At 37.6% G+C, this 26,149-nt stretch overlaps 1 protein-coding gene across 1 annotated transcript in view; it reads right to left on the minus strand.

The window, feature by feature from the left end:
• Window positions 1-1,340: 1,340 nt before the first annotated feature.
• The window catches only part of gpc5a (glypican 5a), a 121,378-nt gene continuing 96,569 nt past the window's right edge, over window positions 1,341-26,149 (minus strand). Inside the window, exon 9 of the mRNA XM_040142045.1 lies at window positions 1,341-2,107. Within this exon, the coding sequence (XP_039997979.1) occupies window positions 1,947-2,107 (161 nt within the window). The 3' untranslated portion in view covers window positions 1,341-1,946. The remainder of the gene's footprint in view (window positions 2,108-26,149) is intronic.

Consider the following 26,149-nt stretch of genomic DNA (forward strand, 5'->3'; position numbering starts at 1 on the left):
AAGCTCCGAGCTACTCAACTGATTCAGATGCTCCGACAGCCTTGACTGTATCATGATAAAAGTCTAACCTGGAATATTAACAGTGAAAATGACTAATGATAACAATTACTATGCATGCTTTAGGACAACTGCAGCATGAGGAAGGTCGCGGGCTTTTAAAATATCTGATCAAACAGAGTACCTGAGGAGACTGTACCTTTGGCTGGAAAATAGAAAGCTTCAGCTGATTAAAAAAAAAAAGAGAAAAAAAGAATTTAAGGTGAAGTTGAAGATGAAATCCAATTTTCACTTTGCATTGCTCAGTTCCACATTAAGACGAGCAGAATACGAAATGACTACAGGTCACACACACATTTATGAGTATAAATTTAGGTCACGTCATCATAGAAATAATGTTTACATCATTACATTTTTTACTGCTATTACAGTATGAGGTGGTACAAATCTTTATATACACTTGAACCCATATAGAAAAAAAGGGTTAGCCTTGAGCCCCCATGGAATGTTTCAGTTAATTTTTACAATGTCATCTATCTACAGTAGCAGCTTTAATGTTTTCCTTGTTTATTTTTGTGGTATATATGTATATGCGTATATATACTGTATATGAATAGTGAATTTGGCTATAACGAGTACCATTTTAGCTTCTACAGAATCTCGAAAGTTGAATTTTTTTTTTTTTTTAGCTCTACAAGTAATTCCCCAGCGTATGTGAGCCCAAGAACCAATCTACAGTGCCAATGAGTACTATTCTCTCTCAGCCACTGACAGACATGCATGGCATATGTGAAACAGATCATTTTCCTTTTTTGTGCACAGAAAACCTGCCAGCAACATACCAGCAATATTCAGTCAGATAGCAGGTAGAAGGAATGTGATTCTTCCTCGCCAGTGGCTCCAGGAGCGATCAGCTCCCATCCAGGCCTATGAAGGCAGAGGAGGATTGAGTTTGAAAGATGATAATAGACTCCTGAGGAAACTAATCTATTTCTGAAGAAGAAAGGAGTATGAATTCTCTCACTTGCCCCCCACTTCCTCCTGTCTACCCCTCTCCTTTCACAGTGTCTCTCAGCAGTAGCATTATAGGTCAATTTTGGAATGATATATAGCAATTAAACGGACTCTGGACAGCATGGTAGCTATTACAAGTGAAGAGAGGCAGCTGTCTCGAATTCATTTTTGTTCCTACAGTATTTGGAAATGCATAAGAACATACGGGACGTATCTGATAGTTTTCTGTAGGTTTTTTCACAATGGTCTGAAGCACAATCTGAAGCAATTTTGTATGAAAATGAATGTAAAAAGCAAGTTTGTACACAGAAGGGATTCCTAGGATTGTATAAGAATAACAGGCCATTTTAATGTACAAATGTTGTATGCTTGTACAAATATTGCAAATGCAAAGAGCTGTGGAGACTGGGATTTTTTTTTAAGTTTCAAATCCAACACTTAAACTAACCGTTTAGGTTACTTGCCTCCTTTCACAGCAGTTGTAAAATCCCATTTAAAAGAAGTACAACCCGTACTGTGCAGAATGCATTAAAGTGTGATATGCAGAAGCATATTAATGCTTATATATATCTACAGGTCATATATATTATGTGCAGAAATACAATTAAATTAAAACCAAAATTTTAAAACTTTCCCTGTAGTTATTTCCGAAATTGGCTGTTATAAGTAGGTCATTATTAGTGTTAATGAATGCCAGGTAACTGATAAAAAAAAGAACCAGTTAATATTAGCAAAGCTGAACCATATGCTGTCTTACAGAAGCCACAGTATCTTGTCATTTCCACACAATGAATTCACTCCTACTGTGTTCTGCGCTGTGTGGAAGTGGTGCTCCATTACATACTGGAGCCAGTTATGTCCACTGGCCCTTTCATTTCTGGATTAAGAAGCTTGAAACCAAGTCTTGAAAGTTTCATGCTGCAAAAAGGCAGCTGTTACAAGGCCAGGAGCATATGTAAACAAGGCAATATCAAGACCCAGATGGCTCCTGTCAGTCCGAGGCCCCTGGATCTGCCCTCCATTTCTGAATCCTCGACAGGTGGATGATGATGATAATGATGGTGATGTTTTTGATCACCGGTCACATCCGGACTCACTGAGGAGAGAACAGAAACACCAATTGCCAGTCAGGAGGAAGCTCGTTGTCAATATAACATCATGGAAGATGAATTACTGTTTGCCACGTTAGCTGGTTTATTGTACATTTTTCTTACTGTCAACAGATACCATGAACAAAACAAAACCAACAAAGAGTTAGCCCATCTCTCAAAACTTTCGGACTTCACTCTCCAGTCTGTGGCACTCAGCTCTAAACCCATTCAATCCTACTCAAGATGCAGATCTTCAAAAACTGGTCACATATGTATATAGTTTTATGGTTGAAGTAGGTAAAGGAATTTCCTTCAACTGCTGGGAACTGTAGTTTTTAGCAGACGTTACTTAAAGAGGAGTAAATAGTGTATTTGTTACGGACTATTATCAGTGACGGACTAATACACATTTGGGGCACTAGTGAGTATGTATGTCAGTATGTGGGTTGGTTGTACACGAATTACAGCACTTAAAGTAGGATCAGTTTATCGTTGGCATTATCATCGCTAATCTGAAAGACCATCAGATCATCAACCCTGAATCTGTACTATAGCACATACTTTTATGTAAATGTACCTTTTATGCTCTTAAAAGGTATCACAGAGTCTTTCTAAAGGAATAATAATAATAAAGGAAGAAGAAGAATATTTACTCATTTATTACTAATGGTTACAAACTGATATATATATATATATATATAATTAATATATTATATTATTATATTATTATAATATTTATATTATATAAAATTAAAAAAACTTGTTTGTGGGGTTTTTTTTCCTCATAATTACAACTACAGCCATATTGCTTCAAACGTCTTTCATAGCTGCAATAAATTACTGCACCCACTAAACCATTAAGGGAGTATGTTCCTTTTCCACCACCCTATTTGTAGTGAGCTGATGCAACTATAGAGCACGTTCAGCCTCCATTTTTTCCCCTCAAGGTGCAGCAGAGACCATCTTGGGTGCTCCTGTGTGTCAACAGCCATCAGAGTGTTTGTGCTGAGGTGTTCAAGCTGAATGCATACACAGACACTACAAACTACAATAGTTAAAAAATAGCACTAATCAACGTTTGGGTTTCTTTACAAGAAATATTTTTCTTTTAGTTTCTCCATAGATTCCAGTTTGTTAGATAGCACTTCTCAAAGAGACCAATATCCTTTCCTGTAATTTGTATTCAGGAAAATGTGACATTTAAAGATCATGGCAGCTGTAAAAATGATTATAAAAACTGAGGTGATGTCTCAGGTTCTGCTCTCAGTTGTGCTCAGTAACTCCTTTACAAGATTTGGTTTTATTATTTTGTTTTTATTTTATAGCAACAGAAGCGATATAATCAGAAAAGAAGCTGGAAGAGAGAGAGAAGTATAACAGGTGGCGTTGCAGTTATATGGTATGCATCTTAACCACTAGGCTGCCAGGACCCCCCACTTGGTAACTCCTAACTCATACTCTAATCTCCATATAAGACAAGATGCACCAAAACGGTCATTACTGAGTCTAGTTCTTCTTTCTCTTTTGATGCTTCCATTGGGTCATATAGTTTGTAAACACACAGCACAGACTCCCTCCATGTAGATGATATGCTACTTTATATCACTTTTACACTGAACGATCCTGACTGGTCTTGTTACAAAAGTACCTGATTTAGATTCAAATTTAAACATCACACCTAGTAGCAGTCAACAATCAATCAAACTTACTAATAAGAACTTGGTTTATACTTAAAAACTTTCATCAACAGTTCCATCACACAGCTTTAAAAGAATGAGTTGGAAAAGCTCCGTATTATCGTTATTTTAACCTACAGTATGATTCTGACTATTGCTAGATGTCAGTAGGACATTGAAATTTGAAATCCAATTTAAATTTGCCACCAGAGGACTTTGGTTGTCAGGGTTTCGAAATTAGGCAATGAGCTTCCTGAAGAGCTACAATAATCCCACTGTTTTAGAAACACATATTGTACTGATGTTGCATTTATGCAAATACACAAGTTTTGTGTATCTGCATATTCTATTCCATCTGCAGTATGCATCTGCTGATGATGTGCTTTTGTAGTCCTTCAAATATTGTATTCTGTCATGTCCTGTTACTGTCATAAGTGGAAATGAAATATTTGCTTTCCATTATGCACGTCCAATAGCTTTTTTGCTGCAGATGGTACTGCTGCCACTTTGCACATTTTGCCTTGGTTAAAGTCCCTACTTTGTTGAATAGTTAAATTTAAACAATTATATTTAAGTAATATAATTCTCATTTGGATTGTGCAGAAATCAAATTGTGCTATTCTTTATTACCATGTTTGTGTTAACAATATAACTATGTTACTAAAGCAGAAAATATCATTACCTTCTAGCAGTCACCCTCTGATTCCTCACGCTGGATAAAAACTGTTTCTGAAAGGTGCATCATCAGACTCAGTCAAACGGCTGAATAGCACTGAGCCCTGACAAGTAATATCCTTGCTGTCCATCACAGCTGGACACTTTCTTTGACACTGTAGATAAGTTTTGGATATGGGTGATGATGTACATTAAGGTGATTCTTCAGGGAGGGAAGTTGTTAATTTTAGTTTTTGCCATCAATAGAACTTGCAGTAGGCACTGTAAGTTTAAGTGACAACATTTAACCATGACAAGAGACTGAACATACACTATATCAGACAATGACTTTAAGCTTTAAAAAACAGCCTACCTTTTTCCCCTCCCTAACCTTCATAATATATACCCCAAACCACCTGGACTTGCACTCAAACACCCCCTTTAGTCTTCAGCTTTGAAATTACATCTTAACACCAATGGATATCAGGTCAGACAACTGCAACACACCAGCTGCCAACATCCATCTTCCTGCTAACATCTCTTTGGAGGCCTCAAGTGTTAAGGGGGGAAATTCTGTGTCCCTTCCTTAGTGAAATACATCGTCCTCTTTAGCCCTGCTGATATTACCTCAGGAAACCTAAGACGCCATCCTGCTTCATCCCCACAGGGAAGAAGGGAGGCTGGAACCCAATAGATGACCAGCTGCTCCAGGATTTTCCAGTTTCTCACTTAGGCCTCAGGATGATAAGTCTGTCGAGGGCAGGATTACTCTAAACCCAGACCCTTTCAGAGCATATAAAGGCTCTGTTATCGAACTTTACTAGCAGAAAAATAGGACCATCCGCAGAGGCCATTTGTACTCTGTGGACCTCTAGTCTGTGGACATTCCACTTTTTATGGCGCAGCAGAAATAGCCTGTAATTTCTTTCCCCTTAGAAGGCGCCACAACAATTACTTGTTGCTGTAATGGCTCTATTTCCCGACGAGGATCATTAAAATGTAATCAAACACAACACAACACTACAAAACCATCTTGCGATGGGATAATCCCACCCCGTATGCCGAAATGGTGTGTATGGTGCAAGGGTCCACACAACACAAGAGAACCCCCTACCTTCTGGTGGCCTTGCACATACCACACCAATCTTTCAACTCATCCTTCATTTTGATCTCAACTACACACCTGTAAAGTTTTGTGACTGCATCCTTCATGGTTGTGCCGCTATTGCGATGACAAAATCTGTCCACAGACAGCAAGACCTACACAGACATACACCCATCATTGCCCCACACAGATCAGATCTGTTTTCGTCCGCTTTTTCCTCTCTTCAGTGGCTGTGTGATTCAAAGTAATTCCTTCATGTACATCTTGATTAACTCAACGCAACTTTTCCACCTCAGCTGATATTTCATTTTTTATGCTCAAATAGACATGTGCATAAAGCATATAGACGGAAACCCAGCTACTATGGCTATGTCCTTTTTCTTAACCCTACATTTTGTTCTAAGTCAGCCTCAGTGGTAAAATGATCAGACTTTAAAACATTTGTACATTCAGTATGTGACCGTACAAATCATCAGAAGCCAACAGCAGAATACAGACCAAGAAAAACAACAGAAACAGTTGTTTCAGCAAACATTTCAAAACAACATTTGTTTAGGTTCATGCAACAAAGCTCTCTAGCAGCCGTAGGAATTATGACTCTTGTCTGTCAGGAGCAAAGGAGGGGGTCGGTTGGCTTTAGACTGAGCCATTCCTTTTCTATTTCTTCTTCTGGCCACTTCATTAGGTAGACCTGTACAATCTATTGCAATTCAGTGCAAGAGCTCTGTAAATTCTGCATCTACAAAGTTTAGACTATTCAGTTTTTGTTGACATTGTCAGAAACGTGTAAATTCAATCATATGTTTATATGTAGGTGTTTTTTTTTAATCCTCCCTATTTACTTACATGAAGGGGAAGGAATATTAAAACATCTCTGAATATAATGCAATCCAGTACAACACCAGCACTAACTACCACCTCGATGCTTAAATATATAATTTAATTAACACCCCTATGAGTGTCAACAAAAACTGAAAATTAAAGACATAAAACTAAACTTTATGACAGAACAGACTAATCACAGTTTGTTGTGGGTGGCCCACAATGCCAAGCTTGATAGTCAGAAATCTCCTTTGGAAAATGGAATGAAGACAAAACAGTCAGTTTATATTTCACAGTGTTTGAGGCCATAGCAAATTTAGTCTTCGACAGCTAATGGCTGAAAAGAGCTATAATTGTCTGTCCTTTTTTGGACAAACAACTGATTTTGGAAATTCCCTTGGAAAGTGCTGCAGTAATGATGTGTTTCAGTAAACCCTCAGCTGAGAGGTTAGGATGTTTGAAAAGGTGCTTGGTCTGAAGTGAGACATAGGTTAGAAAGGGAAGCTTACAACTGAAGTGAAATCAATACAAGCTGATTCCTGAGGACTTGGACCAACAATGATCAATACCACACTAACTGCACCAGGACAAAACGCCTAACAACTGCAGTAATGGAAAGTGCCTTTTGTGTGTTTATAAGAGGGTCAGCCTTCAGAGCTTTAGAGTTTGAGTCCAACTCTTGAGATTGTCTGTTTGAGTAGCAGGGTTTTATTATAAACAGCCAAAGGGATGATCAAACGTCATTATAGCTTCCATTTACAGCTTCCTTTAGTTTTGCAGTTTAATTACTTTGAAGAGGTATCTGGAATGGAAAATAACACTTTCTGATGACTCCAGCTTGGTACTGAAAAAAATAAGTTCTAATATTATATTACAGTTAAAATCAAACAGCCAGAAGGTGACATCACAGTGAGAATATCACATTTGGTCAGATGAGCTGTCATTGTCTGCTTTCTCAGATACAAAAAATAGTGTGAGTAGTCAGCAGTTTTAGCAGTGCAGTATATCCAATTATCAAAGTAAAAATAGTGATTACAAAGAGTTGTACCTTTAATTGAACTTCTTTATGTCTTTACTACACCTGTAAACACTGAGGGACTTTGAGTGACTCCAATTATAGATCAGTCAGAGATACTCATTTTAAGATACTGACCACTCATTACAAATGCTTATGCAGTTAGATGTGGTGGAAAAGGCTCTGCTTTTGAAGGAACTATCAAAGAATCCAAGCAGCAACAAGGATTTGACTGAGAGAAGGGATCCCCCTGACACATTGTTGTATACAATAAAAGCTTCCTGTAAACAAACTTGAACATTAGATCTCAGTCAACGTTGTCAAAGCTTTAGGAAGGAGTATTTTGGGATAGTGGCAGGAGTTGCAGCAGTAAGAAGTGTTGCATGAGGAAATCAGCAAAGTAGTACCGAGAACTAACAGTTTATAAAGCCCACTTAGTACACTTGCAAAGATATGATTGGATTTTACTTGTCAGCTGGTAGCTGAGCAGGTGATGCATGAATGAGCCAATAATACAGTTTGTGATTGAGACAGCTGACACCGATCAGCACCACTTCAATGCTCTGCCTAAACTAAACAAAAGCTCCATGAACACATGTTCTGATCATATCAAATAGGCCTTATCATAAAATACGGCAGTATAGGGAGACAAGAAACACAGGAAGACAGAGGGGTTGATGACATGCGACAAAAGTTTGCGTGTCATGGTTGCGTGGTATGCGTCCCAACTAATCAATCATCGGGGTTCCCCAAGATAAGATTTTTAACTGACGTTTTATTTACCTATTAATTTATTAGAATGTGTCATGGTGAATGTAAAATCTTTATCTTCATAACCAGTAAGCACAACTGTCATATCAGTGTAGTAGGGAAAACATTAGATGTTTATTTTTGAAAAATGGTATAGTGAAGGTATGTTATCTGTAGAATAGCCAAGTATTTGAATTGTAAATGCGCAAATGTACTTCACTTATTCCCACCTCTGGTTATCTAGAAGATATATGTGTAACTTTTTACAGTATCGTCTTATTTGTCATCATGTAAGTCTATGTATCTAAATTTTAAAAAGTGGATTATTGACAGTTTATGATAAACACAAATATCAGGCAATGTACATTTGAGTGAATAGGCTTGTGGGGTTATTTTTGCTTTCAGAACTAAACGATCACATTGTGAAAGAGCTGGGACCCTTCAGCTTTCTGTTGACTCAAGCCTGGGGTAGGAGCTTCACCACCATTTAACCACATCGATTTCTGTTATTTGACAGTGTTATTAGACAGCCTGCTGCCAGAAATAAACCTGACCACTGAACCTGTGAGAAATCGTAGAATCTTCTTTTCAGTCTCCTGTGAACAAGTAAAGTTAGAGCGATCACTCCCACATTATATTAAGAAGTGAGAGCAAAAAAACAGTGATTCAGTTATCTAATCCTTAGTTTTCCTAAATGTTTCTATGTAGTTTGATGGTAAAAGGGTGAGTCAATAATAGTCCAGTATCCAAAATGGGCTAGTAAGGAGATTTCTGGGTACATTTTAATCCTAAATAACAATCCCACATTAATACTGTGATGGATGACAGGTTCTTGTAGTAGTATTGAAAGAAATCATTCCATTGTAATCTGTTTATGGGAGTGCAAAAATGTGTGTGTGTGTGTGTGTGTGTGTGTGTGTGTGTGTGTGTGTGTGTGTGTGTGTGTGTGTGTGTGTGTGTGTGTGTGTGTGTGTGTGATTGCAAATGTGTGTGTTAAGTGTTACCCAAAAGCCTCCTTACACCTCCCCCTTCGCCTCCTTAGCATCATCACCAACTGTAAAGTGTGTTGTGACACAACTGCTAAATTGTATGCAGTAGTTTGTGCAACATTTTTCTGAGAACATTTTTTTTTTTAAATTCAAGGTGTAATAACTGCTATTTTGTAAAAGTAAATGACGCCTATTGTTGATACAAAATTTAAACACTTAACAAAAGAAAGTGGGAAGGAAGTGTGGAAGCTACAGTCTGGAGATCTATTAACATTTGGAAATGGAGTGAAACTTGAAACCAAACACAAACCATGAATACTGTCTTTTACAAGCATTTCATAATGACACAAGATGCTCATAAAACTGGTCTGGTTGGGGGATTAATTTAATTAACTTGTGTGCTGTACTGCTAATGTCATTTAATGACAAGCTTATGCTGTTTTTAAAGCAATGAAAAGGAATGGGTTTTGAAAAATATATTATCTTTCTCTGTGTACCAATAGCATACTAATACTGTATAATAAGGATGCTCACACTCTTTCATCAGAGGTCCATTTATAAATTTTCTATATAGTCAGAGGTCTGGACACAGAAACGAATGAATGTCAAGACTTAACATATATTACATACATTGAACAAGATGTGGTGATTTGTCTTACCACTGTTTGCCTGTAACAACCATAAAGTTCAATCAACAACTTTTTAAAACAGTGTTTCCAAAAAGTGAACATTATAACCTTCATGAAATTTGGATTTATTGCATAATAATAAGTATGTGGGCATGTTCAACTACAACCAATGACGCAAGAAAACATGTCTCTACATAACATGGCACATAATCTGATCTGGACTGATCCATCTTTCAGTCTGGATCTGGACCTTGGTCCTTACTTTGAGAAGCCCTGGTGTAAACTTTCTGCCTGACTTCATGTTTGATCACAACCAATAAATAGACATTCAGTCAGGCTGGACACTATTCTTCCCAGCCTATAACAATTTTCATCATTTGGTACATTTTGAGTAGCTAACATTTTTAATCACATCAGATATATTAGATCCTCTCACAACATTGCCACTCAGAGCAAGCTTTCCATAAAGTAACATGTTTTGACTTTTTGTCCTAAAATGTGTTGTTCTTAGTCATGCTATTCAATATTTCATTCATCTGTTTTGGCATAGTGAAACTGAAAAATCCAGGAAAACTGTTATTTGTTGTGTATGCCAGAAAACCTTCTCTCAACTGGGTTGTTTGCATGTGACACCATAACTTATTTCTAACATTCAAATCTGCTTTTGAATCTACATCTTTATTCATCCTGTCCGGGCTCAAAAATCCGTATAAAGACCTACAAGGGAGTTGAGACAGTAGATGTGTAGTCAGCATTTATTGCATTTCCCTCACATTTAAACTGGTCCTTGTTGTGAAGAATTTAGGAGTTTGCCTGCCACAAACTCTTGTCCTCTCTGGTGTCTCCCTTAATCTTGTCTGTTAGGGCTCCTAAAAAAGGAGTCTATTTCTGGAACCTGTGTCAATCATTTGACACAAATATAAAAAGTTTTTTGTCAAAAGAGATGCTTCAGTCCCTTATCCTGTCCATCAAATCAGACAGCATAAGATGGGTGTATGCTGTTGTCCTGTCTCAACAATATCTTTGTCCTGCACCATTACTTCAGAAGGCCATAACAGCATGAAGACCCAACAGCTCCACTAACAACCCTTCACTATATAACCTCATAGGTGATAATACAGAAGGCCTTAGAAAAAGGATGGGAAAAATGATCCCGGTCACACTTTGAAACCCACATGCATGCAAACACGTCAACATACACGTTCCTACTTATGTACTGACTGCACGTGCATGCTTGTGGTGCGCGTAAGTAAGCTTCTTAAAATGAATTTTAATAACCAGCGTATAACCCAATCTATGTATGGCATAAAAAGCATGGCAAGCAGGATAAGTGTAAATAAAAAGACACATGCATATTTCTGGGCCAGTTGTTTTCTCCCAGAATTGTTTTGTTTACACATAAATGAGATCAACTGAAGAGAGAAGCTGAATGAAGAGAAACCACCTGAAACCTCTTGGAGAGAAGGCTGAGCGCCCCCATTCTCAAAAAGAACAATTGAATATAGCTCTGTGCTGGAGACATCCCCTTTCAATTAGATTCAGACGCCCAGAGAAAATGGAATAAATTAACTCTTTATCCATAAAAATCATATCGCAATTTCATTCATTTACATCATCTGTACAATTACAGTGTTTAATGAATAGGCAGGTTTTGATGATTGATCTAGCATGAATGCTACTTTCCTGTCTTTTTATTGCTGTCTCTTTCTTAATGTTGATACAATCAGGATGTGACACATCTGAATTTTTCAGCTACACCGTGTTTAATGTATAGCAAGAGGCGGCAATACTAGTGTTGAGGACCTGATTCAGCGCAAGTGGATTAATCAAGGATCACACACTTACAGTACAAATCACCCTTGGTATTTTATAGCACAAACAACACAGAATCAGCTGTGCACACATTTACAGGCTGTGATTATGACACACACGGTCAGACAAATGCATACTTTATGGTAAACGGCTGTAGACTTAAAGGAAAAGGCTGGTGTTATTCTACATTTTTTTTTAGCAATGCTAGCAGCGCAGCTCCTGGGATGGCAATGGCAGTCTATCAGTCAGTCCACTACTTTGGTCTGGATGGAAATATCTTGACAGCTATTTGATGGATTGCTATGCAATTTTGTACAGACATTCATGGTCCTTAGAGGACAAAGCCTAATGACTGTGGTATTCCTCTGACTTTACCTGTAGCAGCACCATGAGGTTCACATTGTGGCTTTTAGTGAAATGTCTTGACAGGTATTGGATGAATTGCCCTGATATTTGTTACACATATTCACATTCCCCTCAGGATGAACTCTAATAACTCTGTTCATCCCTAACTTTTCATATGCTGCCAACATCAAATCAAAATTCAAGTGTGTCGAATATTTTGGTTTATGACCAAATACTTTCAAAACTATTGACATTCAAATTAGCCTCAGTTGTTCTTTGTGTTTAGCACTTATAACAAACAAACAAACAAATGTTAGCACGCTAACACACTAAGAAGAAAAACTAAAACGGTGAACAGGGACATGAACACGAACATTATACTGTAACTGCTGAACATCAGCATGTTAGCATTGTCACTTCGATTATTTCGCATGCTAACATTAGCATTTAGTTCAAGGCACTGCTGTGCAATACAGCCTCACAGAGCAACTAGAATGGACTCTTAGTCTTGCTTGTTATTATCAACAAAGACCATGAAAAGCCCAAACCAACAGTCTTGAGTCGCTCAATACATTCTGACTGTCCTTTCCTGTCTGAAAAACTTAGCCCCCATTTCTCAGTCATTTCAGCTGGGTAGTGTAGTTTTTAACAAACATTTCTCAAACAGAAGTAAACAGTTAATTTGTTGGGGATTGTTTTCAGTAGCTAATTAATACACACTGGGTGCACAATTGAGTATCTATGGCAGCAAGTCAGTGTATAAACTACAGTGTGCTTGTGTGTTCATGGTAATGAAGGAACATGTCTCTCAGTACAACAGCGTGGCTCACTGATGTGCTTTTAATAATTTCTGGACAACAATGGAGTTCTATGGCACAGAGGAACAAGCTACATCAGGATTTGGAGACAGAGACAATACTTGTTAGAGGATGAGTTCATGGGATTTGTTGGCAGTGAGCAAAATATCGGATATTATCAAGCTTATCTTTAAAACCAGATACTGTTTATAACAACATCATATAAAAAAATGTACAATAAGTCAAAAATTAATAGCATTTTTTTTTTTTTTTTTTTTTTTTTAATTTTGAGAGTGAAGGCTCTGTCCAGATACAGTTGCACTCTTTAATGCCAGATTTATTGCTTTTCTTTACCCTTTCTGAAGAGCAGTCAGAGACTGGTCAGGTTGTTAAAAACAAACATACTATGTTTACTGACAACACATCACATGACTGTTTGGATAGTGAAGACAGAACAAACATATCTATTTCTGTGGTCTGTGGCTGCCATCATGTGAAGTCACCTAGCACAGTTAAGTATCTACATTGCATTATACAAATGAATGTTGAAGTAATTACATTACAGATATATTATTGGGGCAAAGTAGAATTATTAGTAAAGGTTTTTACAGTAGTAGTAAGTTTTGAATAACTAAAACAGAGACACAAGTTTGCTCTCCGAATATAAACATCGTCTGACAACCCCTTAATAGTCCGATCCCCTTGAATCGGGTCAACTTGCCTTTCGTCTGATTTAATTTACCTCTTGTACTTAAAGCTAAAGTATTTCAAATGGCTGGTCTGACCCCTAATAAAACCAGCATCCATCCTGTTTGTGCAATTATGGAGAAAAGCAGGATCAATTGGAATCTAATTTAAGGCAGAAGCATTATTTTAAAACCCAGAACCCAGCGCATCTCTGCATGGAGCCAGCAGAATGATGAAGTGCCTTGGTTAAATCCTGTATAGCTCTGCTGCACATGCCACAGTGAAAATGTTCTTGTCCTGTATCCCATCACCCCAGCCTCTATTGCATCCTCAAAGCAGTCAATACTCGGCTCTGACCACCAGTCAGTCACTCTCAGCTTACACACACACATGCAGAATACAAATCAGCCTAGAAAACTCGAAGCATCTGCTCCGTGTCCAGACCTTTACTTAGCAGGCTGCTGTTTGAACAAACCTGTTCCAACAAATTTGGTATGTCACAAACTATATCTATAAATCGCAAACAAGGCACAAAATTGACATTTTAACAGTAAATGTAAGAGTGGAGTTAGATCTGGGGTAATAAAGAAAACTTGTAATAAAATGTCCATTAAGAAACATAAGAAATGTGGCTAAATTTTAGCCTACTTATTAGCCTCTGATTTGTTTACTGCCAGTATTGGCCAAGTATAAATTAGATAAAAATATGAAAATATGAAAATTGAAGATTTACAATGATTAGTTGATTAATCAATTAGTTGATCATCAGAAAATTAATCACCAACAATTTCCGTATTCAAATAATCATTTTAGCAATGTTTAAAGCAAAAATGCCAAACATTCATCACTTCCAGCTTCTCAGATGTGATGATTTGCTGTTTTTCTTTGCCACATTAGATTAAAGTGTACTGTATATCGCTGGATTTTGGATTTTTGTTGGGCTATGAGAAATTATTCTGACCACTAATCAATTAATCGATTAAGGAAAATAGTCACAACCTAGAAGATTGTGATGTATTACTGTCACACTACAATCCTTGGCAATATAATCTTTTATCACTGCCTAAATCTAATGATAACAATTTCACTAGCAAAAACAACAACAACAACAACAACTCCCTGGCAAGTGATAAAAAAACAAGCTCAAAACAACCCTGTTAATATTCTGTCACACGGAGTCCGAGAGGGTTAACAAACGGAGTGGATGTGTTTAATTTTTCATGCACAGTTCCTTTTTTCACTGAGGAAACATACGGCCCTGATCAAATTGACATGCACTGGTAAAGGTCTCCGCAAACCTGCCCTTCTCCATCTCCCCCCTTCTTTTTCTTTACCAGCAGCTGCTCACATTCTCAGAGTTGAGCCTCACTGAAGTCAACTTCATGCTACAGCAAACTAAACACCTCTGGCACCACATAAACAGGACAAGGTCATTCAGCTATTTCACGTGTTGAGAAATACACAACTATTAATGGAGGTATTAAACACCCTGAAAACCTATTTTCTCAGTCACCTTCTTCTTCTGAGCAATGGAGTCCTACATTACCAAAAAATGTTTTGTCACAGTTACAGTTTTGGTTATTTTACAAGACAGACTGTCTGTATTTTGTTATCTTAGCTTGTCTCACTGGTTTGAAGTGGGTAAGGCTCTGTTGAAAAAAGATGATGTCCTGTATTTCCATGCACCAGTTAGGATTTAGCAACATTTGAGTCATTACGTGATGAGAGTTTTGTGGTTGTTTCCTTATGTTGCCAGGCCACTGTGAATCAAATCTGATCAAATCCCACCCATACACTCTTGGTGAAGCAGATTAGCTGAGATTTTGATGGTTAAACGCTTAATAAATAACATCTAAGGATATTTATTTATGAATCTTGGTTATAATTGTTGTTTATTTAGTCCTAAATATTTTATGTTGAAGAGAAGTATTTAAGATTTGAAACCAAGTTTTCAGGAACTTTAACGGATGATCATTCTTTGGGTACTTGAGTAAAAGCAGGATTAGTTCTTGTTAAAAAGCATTTCCTGTGTGATTTGCAACTATCAATCAAATGTTCCAGAAACGTTTCATGATGATGATGATGTTGGGATGGGTTTTTTTTTGGCAAGTGTATCGTCTCCCATCTGGCTCTATTTGTGGGGATTGTTGCCTGTGAATGAGAATCAGAGGGACGTACTGCACTCTGTTCCAGCCTCGCAGCCTCGTATTGTTTAGAAGCTGACCTCAGCACGATGTTAACTGCATCAGCAACCAATTGGAAAGCACTGGTCCCAGTTTAGATTGCGTACACAGTAACACGCACTGTCAGAAAAGACTTGATTAAAAAAGAAGGATATTGCTAATCCAAGCTGCTCACTATTAGTTTGACAGGTTTTAATGAAACAGCTAGACCGAGAATTATTTCAAAGTTTGAGTAATCAGCTCATGTCAGCTTCATAAATAATGAAATCTTACCTTCAAATTACATCTCAAAGGTGGATCTGTTTTGACCAGTCTAAAGACAATCTGTTAATTAACATGACCGCATCACAACCAGATATTACTCTTTTCAGAAAATACAATTTGCATAATATGATTTTTGAATTTGCTCTGTTCCTTCTCTTATTAACCTTCCATTAACCTTTGGATAAACAGAGGCAGCTCTGAGCATTATTCCCTTGGATCACACACCAAAAGGCTTGGCACAAATTCATCAGACCAGCTGTGGAATCGCTTATGGGTGATTAGGCCACTGATAGCTGCTCGCCTCACTGAAGATGAAGATCTGGTGGAAGCTGCTCAGGAGCAAGAAGGTTAGAAAACAGCTGAAGCTTTATTTGAGTCTGCATGTCTGCTTTCACACAGGTGATCTAAGGGAATCACGGGTGATAGGTAAATCAGTGCGAAAGGAAACGTTGATGGTATCAAATGAAAATCATCAAATTTTATAATTATCCTGAGTGAGGGCAGAAGCAAATCTAAAATGATCCATGTTTAGCTTGGACCTTCCACAGCAGCATTTATTTAGAGAATTCACAAGAATAATGACAAGAATAATTTCAGGGCTAAAAGAAAAGCTAAAAGACTGTAAACAAGAAACACAAAGAGAGAGAGACCTGCTGGAATTTCAGGGACTATTCACACCATTTAGATTTTTAAGAGAACAATATGAACAACTTTTCAAAACTTTCAGTTTTCAGTAGATTAAACACAAATTGAAAGACTACTCATTGTTGGCCATCTCATGAAAAAAGTTCATATGTTGAAAAACAAACCAGAATCATTACTAAGTCTGATGCATCAAAAGGCACTACTGACCAGAGCAAAGATGTGGAAAGCATGTTCTCCACACTAAACAACAAAATAACATGTCGTTGCCTTCCAACACAACACATGAGCATTTTCTGATCTCAAGACCCTACTAGCACTACAACATGGTTTGTCTGATAGAACTGCCATTACAATGATTCATGTGACTGTTTGCTAATCTGTCACCGCTACTGTTATGTTTAGTTAAGTGTAGGCATTAAAAACTATGGTTAAGGTCAGAAATCAATGATGTTCATGTTTAAAATAATACTCAGTAAAGGTTAAAAAAAGACTGCAGTCATGGTTAAAATAAAACAACAATGACAGTAAGTAAACAGTGGTTTCTCATGTCCAAGCCACACGCCTTGTTGACCCTTCAAACCGTCCCGACCTCATACCTTAGCCCCTTTTGGGACTGTCTCATACACCAACAAGTTGTCCCACCTTAACAACCTTGTAGGTCATTTGTCCCGACCTGTGTATACGACCCATAGGACTGTACCAGCAGCTGGCGTAGCAAACCTTCGTCGTCATGATGAGAATAATAAACCCAATATACCCAATATAGTTTCTCTGTCTTACTATTTTATTCTTATAGTTTTATCCCAATATTCATTTTTTTTACAAAGCATTTTGTAAAACTGGTTCTGATAAATAAACAATATTATTATTGTATTATCATATCATTAGGACTGTGCCAACTTCTGTAAAGCTCCCATTTACATTCAGTTGGTAGTTTATTGGGTACACCTAAAAAAAAACCGAAGGTAACCTAATTCTGCAATAAATCCTGCCTTCATGCCGATCTGATGTTCCGTTTGTGTTGAAATTGTTTAAGAGAAGTGTTGATTCAACTGTACGGTCACTTTGGAAGATACAGTTTGTGCTGCTGTTGAGCTGTATTTCACAATACCTTGTCTACCTTCACTGAAACAATTGTGGCAAACTAAATGAAGGATTTTAAAAAATATTACATTAGTTGCAGCTACTGCATGTGAACCACAAAACTGGCAACTTACCGTTTTTTATTTATGAGAGTGGTGTGTGTGTGTGTGTGTGTGTGTGTGTGTGTGTATGCATGTGCCCCCCCCCCCGAAGACTCCAGTCTAATAGTTCAACCTATTGCTCCAGTTCAATCAGGCTCTCCCTGCGGCTGATTAACTTTGTGATCCATTAAGTGGCTTCATCCCCTTGCAGGGAGAAAGTGCCCTCCACCCTACCCTCTGAGGATTAGGGGAATCCCTTAGACATCGTCAAAGGTACTCCAAGGTGAACAGTGCTGCTGACTGTCTATGAAATGTCAGTGAAAAGAGCAGGAACTCTGCTGAATACGCTCAAATCCAAGGCTAGTCAATTATGTTTGTCTTGTTTGATCACTGGGGGTAAAAATGCAAAGGCATTGTTATGATATGTTCATAAAATATGTCAGTGACTGACCTCGAATAAATAAAGGCAACAATGTTTCATTCGAAAAGACTGTGGAAGTCCACATGCCACACGATAAACTTCCAAGATCCCTTTCATACATTAGTATATGAGCATTTTTGTTCTTTGAAACAAGCTAGTTTTGTGTTTTTAATGCACTATATCGATTAACTTTATTTATTTTGTTGATTTTACTTTTTTATTCTACTTTTTGAGGCTAAACCAGTTTAAAGCACTGATGTGATGACATTTGGAAAACTATGGATCTATTAAGGTCAGACTTTTGCATTTTTAAAAGTTCCTCAATACTTTTAAAAAAAAAAAAGCTAATAATTAAGAATTGGGTGCAATATGTTCTTTCAGAAGTCAACACCGCTGTAAATGTTATCTTTGTGAACTTGCAGTCTCCACAAAATCTCCAAGATGAGCTCACATAAAGATTTTTTTTCAAAATACACTGCCTATGTACATTGATGCTTTGAAAATCTTAACAACGAACATACAGTATCTAAGATCTTTTTTTTTAAGAAAAACTGAAAGAACATAAAGGCCCAGAGGAACAGTGTGAAAAACTTTGATGTTTGACAGCTGACTTTAAAATTGCGCTCCTTGAATACCATGGCTGCTGTGAAGATGGGAAAGCAGTTTAAAAACCTACAGTAAATTTTTCTGCAGAAGTTATACATAAGAATCCTAGATAGGGGGAAAAGAACAAGAAAGAAAAGAGAGCATACTTTTTTCTGGCTTTTAAGAAACAAATTTTCAAATGATTCAGTTCTTTGGGATACAATTCTTCAAATTGTCATTTACATATACAATTTAATTCTGCTGTAATAAAAATATAGGTACCATAGAAACAGATCAACAGAAAATATGGAGGTGTGAAAAATGTTTGTGTGAGATCAGTACAGAGGCAAAAATACTTTGATGTGTGTGATAATAAGAATACTTCAATTAACTGTAATTATGCTGATATGATTAAGTTCACAATACAAGTATTAATACCTCTACTGTGTGAAGAAATGTGTGGAGTTTTGGCAGATGACACTTAACACAATGTTAAGTTTTACTTTTGAGACCTCCATGCATATTCAGCCATCATGTAGAGTACTATGTCAATCAGCATGGTTCAAAATATATAGGAAACCTTGGGGCAAAAGACAGACACAGTTTATGACATTAAGGGCTAATATTTAATCACTAAGCATCTATGCAGAATTCCTTTAAGATATAAATGTTCAGTGGGGCATATAGACTACATGTCAGATTATTCGCTCGATATAATGATACAATCTTTTATATCCAAGTTTATTTTGCACACTATCTCATGCAATTTTTCATTTTATCAACAGATGGAGGTTCCAGTAGAAAATTTTATTGTCTATAGCTTTCATTCCCACTCTGAAGATTTTCTTGTGCATTCCCTGTAGAAATCAAGTCAGGATTGGTAGTGTTAGGACCATAATGCTTGAGCCGAGCTGTGCTGTGAATTGTACAACGCTGCAAGGCCACAACTTTCATTTTAATTTTTCCTCAATAAGCCCAGACAAGGTGTGAATGTGGCATGAAATGAGGTACGGAAGGAGGACCAATTTATATTTAATTAATGCTAGGCCTGACTGGAGGGCCCATGCTCATCTGCTGCATGTCTCATCCAATATGCATGATTTACAAGCGGGCGTCTTGCCACAGCAAACTTTCCATGCAATACGGAGCATCAGTGTGAAGTGGTGTACACTGCCAGCCCACAGTGGAAGCAAGTATTCTGGAGCAACACTCTGTAAATCTTGACAAATACTATGTGGACTATGCCAACATGATGTACATTTTATGCATAAGATACAAATGTATCACCAAATATCTGAGAGCACTAAATGCTATGAAATGTCAAAGGAGTGCTTAAACTTTGTTTTGCTCGATTTTTGTAAATCAGGATGAAGATTTTTGTTAAAAGGCCTTTGTCATTTCATCTGAAATATTTATAAGCAAAGCAAAGCATAAACACATTTGCTATTTTGGAAAACCCTGAGTTGCAGAGGGAAACTTTTCTTTTTTAAACCCTCCTGTTTTTTTTATGAATATGCTCTGGTGCTTAACTAAAATTAAGATTTTACATATTCCCTGTTTGCAGGTTAGTACTGTATGATTAAACAGTTTGACATTCCCTGTAACTCAGCTACTGTTATAATTATTGACTGTGCACACTGTATGAGGACCCTGACCAATGTCTGTTTCCGGAATATTCACAGAATCTTACTTGGCTGTGAGTCTTGTCAAAGTAATAGTCACACATTGCCATGCAACACTCAAAATAAAGTGCAGAGGTTGTACAGAGCTCCCAAAATGGATGTCAAACAGGACTGCAAAGTATGATTCAACTAAAAGGCTTGAGTTTTTTATGATTTAGGAAATAGATAAGTTTAATAGTATTCATCCATGATTTTTTTTTTCCAGGATAGCCGGTCTTGATATTTCAAGCTAGATTTTTCAATTTAAGGACGTTTTCAGTGCTATTATAGTGCAACTGTGTATTTCTCTATATGTAGGCATTATTCTGATCACATTGGGCTACTGAGGGTTGACAGGGAACACTGACATGAAACTGAATTTCATACTGGCATCCCGTGGCATCCCTTCATGTGTAATATTGGTGGGTGATGATGGTGGTCTTGTTCAAAGCACTGATAATTGGGTGGGATGATGATGGATATTGCATATTGATGTACTGTGTTTAACGTTAGCTTGTGTGTTGGATTTCAGCATATGCTTGACATATTTTTAATATTTTTCACGTATTTTGTTTATGTTTTATATTCAAGTCTGTGTGTGTTCGGTGTTTGAAACAGCTACAACACAAATTTTCCCTTGGGAACAGTAAAGTTAAAGTTTCAGCGTTATCAGCTGAAATAAAAAAAAACTAGCACAACATTAGAAACACGTCTCAATATGTTGTAGCGCAGTTCACCGCCACTGCAAACTGCAACCGGAATAAGCTTAACATTAGGTTAAATTAATAACTGTTTGGCAGTGTCAAATGAAACTGAAAATGTATGGTTGAGCTGTTGTATTGGGTTGCATCAGATTTTCGGGTAGTCATTACTTTTTATAAACAAAATAATGAGGAAACATGGATACTGAATGTATCTACAAATGCAGGCATCATTAAGTAGAATGGGTTGCGAGCAGGGGAATGGAGACAGTGTATAATCTTACAGTGTTTATAATATTAACAAATATGTACACAAAGAAATGAGGAGTTGAACTCTTCATTTACATTTACATTTTAGTCCCACAGAGAGTTTAGGTACATTCCTTCCCAGGCTACTGTCCTATTTTAATTCCGCAGGCAGCGGAAACAGGACATTATTTTTTCCTTCCTGGGCCATCTGTCAGCCCCCCAACATTGCCCACGTTACATTAAATAAATGCCTGGCTTTTCTCAGGAGTCCACAGCAGCGTTATTAAACTGCCTACCTGTGTTACGATGATAGATCTCTCCCAAACTTTGGACCCCAGGAAGCCCAGGTTACCCATAAATGCTGAACATAAAGTGATTGCTTGTGCGGACAACCGGTATAAGCAATGAAATCATTCTGCACACAGCTGACTGGGTCTGTATTTAGACAGAAGGCAAATGAAGGGGATAGAATGATGACTAGCCCGCAATGCAAGGACTCTGATAGTAACATGTTATGGAAAATAATTAAGTAATAAATCCTAGTGAGTATAATAATTGTGTGAAAAAAATAAGGGAAAAATCCACCAAAACATTTACATATCGTCTCCAACAGTAAAATAGAAACAGGGGAGGAAGATACCTTTGGACAGAATCTACGTGTTTTACTTTCATTTATCATGTTCAAGGTGGACCAAAGTTGTTGAAATCAAACACTGCGAGGATTGGATTACTAACTGGGCAAAGTAGGCAAAGTGGGCAACTGCCCAGGGGCCACAGACACCCAGGGGTCCCAAAGGCCAAGATTCACCGCAGGTCAAATAAAATTGTGTTTCAATCTATAATCCTCAAGATTGTCAGTGAAATTTAAGCTGGGGTATGCGACTTTGGAGAAGCCCGTAAGAGTGAGCTAGATTTTGAGAGTACCCCACTGGAAGAATCCCAGCCCCTCCCTTCAGGCGTCCCTCCAAAACCACTCCTCCAAAACACATGAAAGAGCAGTGCCGGACGGCTGCTGGGGGACGAGTCCACGAGAGAAAGCATTGGGGAGAGGAGCGCAGCGTATCATCGTCATCACTAACCGTCTCCAACTACCTCCTGTCTCATTCAAATGTAAGAAAACACCTATTGTTGTCATAATGAACGTAAACAAAAAAACGTGGCTGTTTTTAGTACTCACAGTTGTAAAGCTAGTGTGTTAGTATCGAGAAACTTTATCTAAAATTGAGTTTGATGCAGCTACAAACATCAACAAGGTTAGCGATAATACACAGCCAAAGATTGCTTTGAATGTTTATTTTGACTTTCAGAGCATTTGATCCATAACGTTTGCCGACGAAGCAGCTGAAGCACCTACCTACCTACCCGGCAATTTTTTTCTGTCACCATCAGTGACACATTGAGAAATGTGAATTTTTTTAGATTGAACTCCTAACATATTATAATACATTGTTTTGCATGTTAGAGCTTCCACAACAAGAGCATTGTTGGCTCTGATTGTAAGTACAATCAGAACCAAGTACATCTTCTGGTCAAAGAGGACAGGCCTAGGGTCAAGGGCGAGGCAGAGTAGGTCGTGCGAGAGGGAGGGCAACCCGCAGGGAAGTCGAGGCAGAGGACCGGGAGGTCGGTGTGTGACAGGCCAAGGAGCAGATGTTCTCGGACAAGATCCCAGATTACACATGCACAATACAAAGGTTTCATCACTAGAAGAGTTTAAGCTGTTATAGTACTATGTCAGGAAGTAATTTACATTGTGCAATACCAATATTTCCATTGGATGAACATATGTACAATGCAGGTTTTATTTTTTTTTTCCTTTTTCTCCCTGGAGGGTGTAGGCATTAATACAAAGTAGATTTTATTTATTTCTTGTTCTGCATAATCTGTTCTCACTTGTTTGTATGAGATCTTTGAAATGATAAATGCCTTTTCTTTACATGTACAACATAAACAATCAAGCCATTAGATTTATTATCTCTTTACATGCTGCACAAATAATGGCAACCAAATGTTGTATGACACTTGTTTATTGTATTTTTTGGAACACAATAAATATATGTTACAGTAATACTATAACTGATGTAAGATATATATACAATATATAGTTATCATTAAGAATATATAAATATATATATATACACTATATATATATACAGGAAGGAGTGTTCACAGGTTTCTTAACTGTTGATTACAAACACAGGTCAGTGTTGGCTGAGAGGTCAGGCAGTGCATGTGGCATCATATTGGTGCCGTGGAAATCTTCTACCGTTTTGGCAGTGATTGTCCTTTACAAAGAAAAGCACCATTACATATCTGACAGTAATTGCTGCATTTCAAAAACACCCACATTACTGTCAAAGAATGGTAAGACTACAACTTTTGCTGCATTTTATGCAGTGACAAACATTCTTAACAGTTTTCAATGTGATACGTACTATGGGAGCTAAGTATTATTGGGCTATTTTCAGACTGTCCAGAAATAGGTGTAGGCTTTTTTTTTTAATATCAAATTTGCTCATTCATTTTGCCATTTACAGTCATTTGATGGTTTGCAATTCTAGTCACTTCAGAGTTAGCGATGTTTCACTTTCAGTCATTTGCATTGTTTCACTATTCTTTCAGTGATCCGTTACTATATTTGTTTTTGCCTACAGAGCCACGCATTTCATATGGTTGTGCCATGACATTGTATAGATAACTACTTTAGATCACAGTAGTTCTGAGGTTCAGAATATAAACCTGAAAATGGTTTGTGAAATCTAGCATAAATGTTTACACTTTGGAATTATTTATAACATTTATAACAGAAAGGAGTTTAAGCTTTGTAAAACGTTCATATCATCTTACATTGCACAGTAGTTTGCATTTCCGCATAAAATGCCAACCGCACACTAAATCAGCGACATGCATTTTGTTCTTGCTACAAAAACAAAAAAATGTAACTGTATTTGTCATTCTATTGGATCTGCCTTGTCTCAGCACCTATAAGTTTAAATTTGTAAAATGCATAGGAGTAGTTATAATACAACATACTCAATTGAACCATCAGCTTGGCTCCTGGCTGGTCTGTGGATGTGGTGATTGTAGTACCGGCCAGCCAGCACGGTCCTGCATATACAGGTAATGGGGGAGCTGCTTTAATGGTAAATCTACCTACACAATCTAAACAACCACCTCAACACATTTAGGTATTACAGGAAAATGAAGTTAGCAGCTTACTTGTCCAGGAGAAGAACGGTAAGCTCAGAATGCAACTTGAGGCCGATGCAATCGTGACGTTCTCTCCATCTCTCAAACGCTTTGCCGATATTGACACGTGTTTTATCGTATTTATTGTCAGACTCTTTTTTAGACTCTCTTTTTGATAAGTCTGTTTTCCTTTTTTTTCTTAAGCCTGAAAAAAGAGCCAAGGGGAGGTGCAGAAGTCTAGTTTCCTCTCAGACCAATTGAATTACAATATGCTTAAAGGTTATTATGCAATTTTTGCCCAGTGGCGCCAAAAGATCCCTGCCTACCCCAGCTTTAAACTTAGTTTTTTATACGGTTTATGGTTGGTATTTTTTCATCAATAACTATTCAATGTCTTTAACCTTTCCTTTCTTTAAAGCAGTTTTCACTGTTAGTGGCAAATTCCCATGCTGGATTCAAATTGCCTCCACACACACGAGGGATTTGCAGCACACAATGGAGCGCTGCAGCAGTAATTCAACATTACTGTTTTTAATATTAGCTCATCGATATCAGTCTCAATGTTTAATCTTCTCCAGTTAATTCACACCAAACATTTTCTACTGCTGCTGTTTCACTTTAAAAACATCCAACTAGCAATTCACGGGGGGGGGGGGGCTTTTATTGTGAAACAGGAAATACAGTGTATTTGTCACACTTAAATAATGCCTCTACAAAACATTTTTTGAAAGTGGATCAGTGTTAAATATCTAAAAGCAAAATGCTGCATACCTCCATTAAAACAGAAAAAATAATGACAGAATGCTCTATTAAAACAACTTAAGTTTGTTAGGTTGCACTGCATACAGATTCACCTGTTGCTTTTCTGTTGTATTCCTGACAGAGTATCTGCTCAAGCAGCATCTGCTGTCCCCAGAACTCTGGGTTTTAAACTGCACCTGCTGTTACAGATTACAGGATTACAATTTTAATCAAATTTCCAAAAACTAATTTATACAAAGAAAACTAGGGACCAGGTTATTATTATATTACTATTCCAGCACGGGGAATACGTATAATGAAGCTGTTGTATATTGTCTGCCATGTGCACAGAGGGTGGGTGAGGACTCAACGGGGGCTCGGCAACAAATTTTTGCCCTTGGGCCCCCTGAAAGGTTAATCCAGCCATGACCAATGCAAATCCATATGAAGTCCCAGCATGGCATGTATAAATATTCGTTGTAGGTTAGAGATCAAATTTCAATCAAAAAAGGAAATGTAAGTGGGAAACATTACACAAGACACACAACAAAGCTGAGGCTTAATCCACAAGCTCAATGCATATTGTAAAATGTACATATTGTGGCTGAAACAAAACAAAAGGCTAACTCGCACTCATAAAACAACACTCATACATATTCTAAGCTGCAACAAACCCACACAGTACTGGCTATAGTCGATTAATTATGCAATAGCTTGCTGACAGAAACTAGAGAATCTAAATCTGCTTCTGCCTCACAGTCACAATCATGTCTGCTTGCCAATTTCCCACCAGGCCTTAGTGACAAGCCTGTGGATGGCGAGCGTGATAATGGATGGTTCTAATGGTCAAGCCTGGACCGCACATTAGGAATCCGGTCGATTCTCAGTAAAGCACACAGGAAGTGCTGCCAGCAATCAATGCTAGGCTAATGTGCGAAAAAGA

This window comes from Xiphias gladius, chromosome 1, assembly GCF_016859285.1.
Source record: "Xiphias gladius isolate SHS-SW01 ecotype Sanya breed wild chromosome 1, ASM1685928v1, whole genome shotgun sequence".
NCBI classification, from domain to species: Eukaryota; Metazoa; Chordata; class Actinopteri; order Istiophoriformes; family Xiphiidae; genus Xiphias; species Xiphias gladius.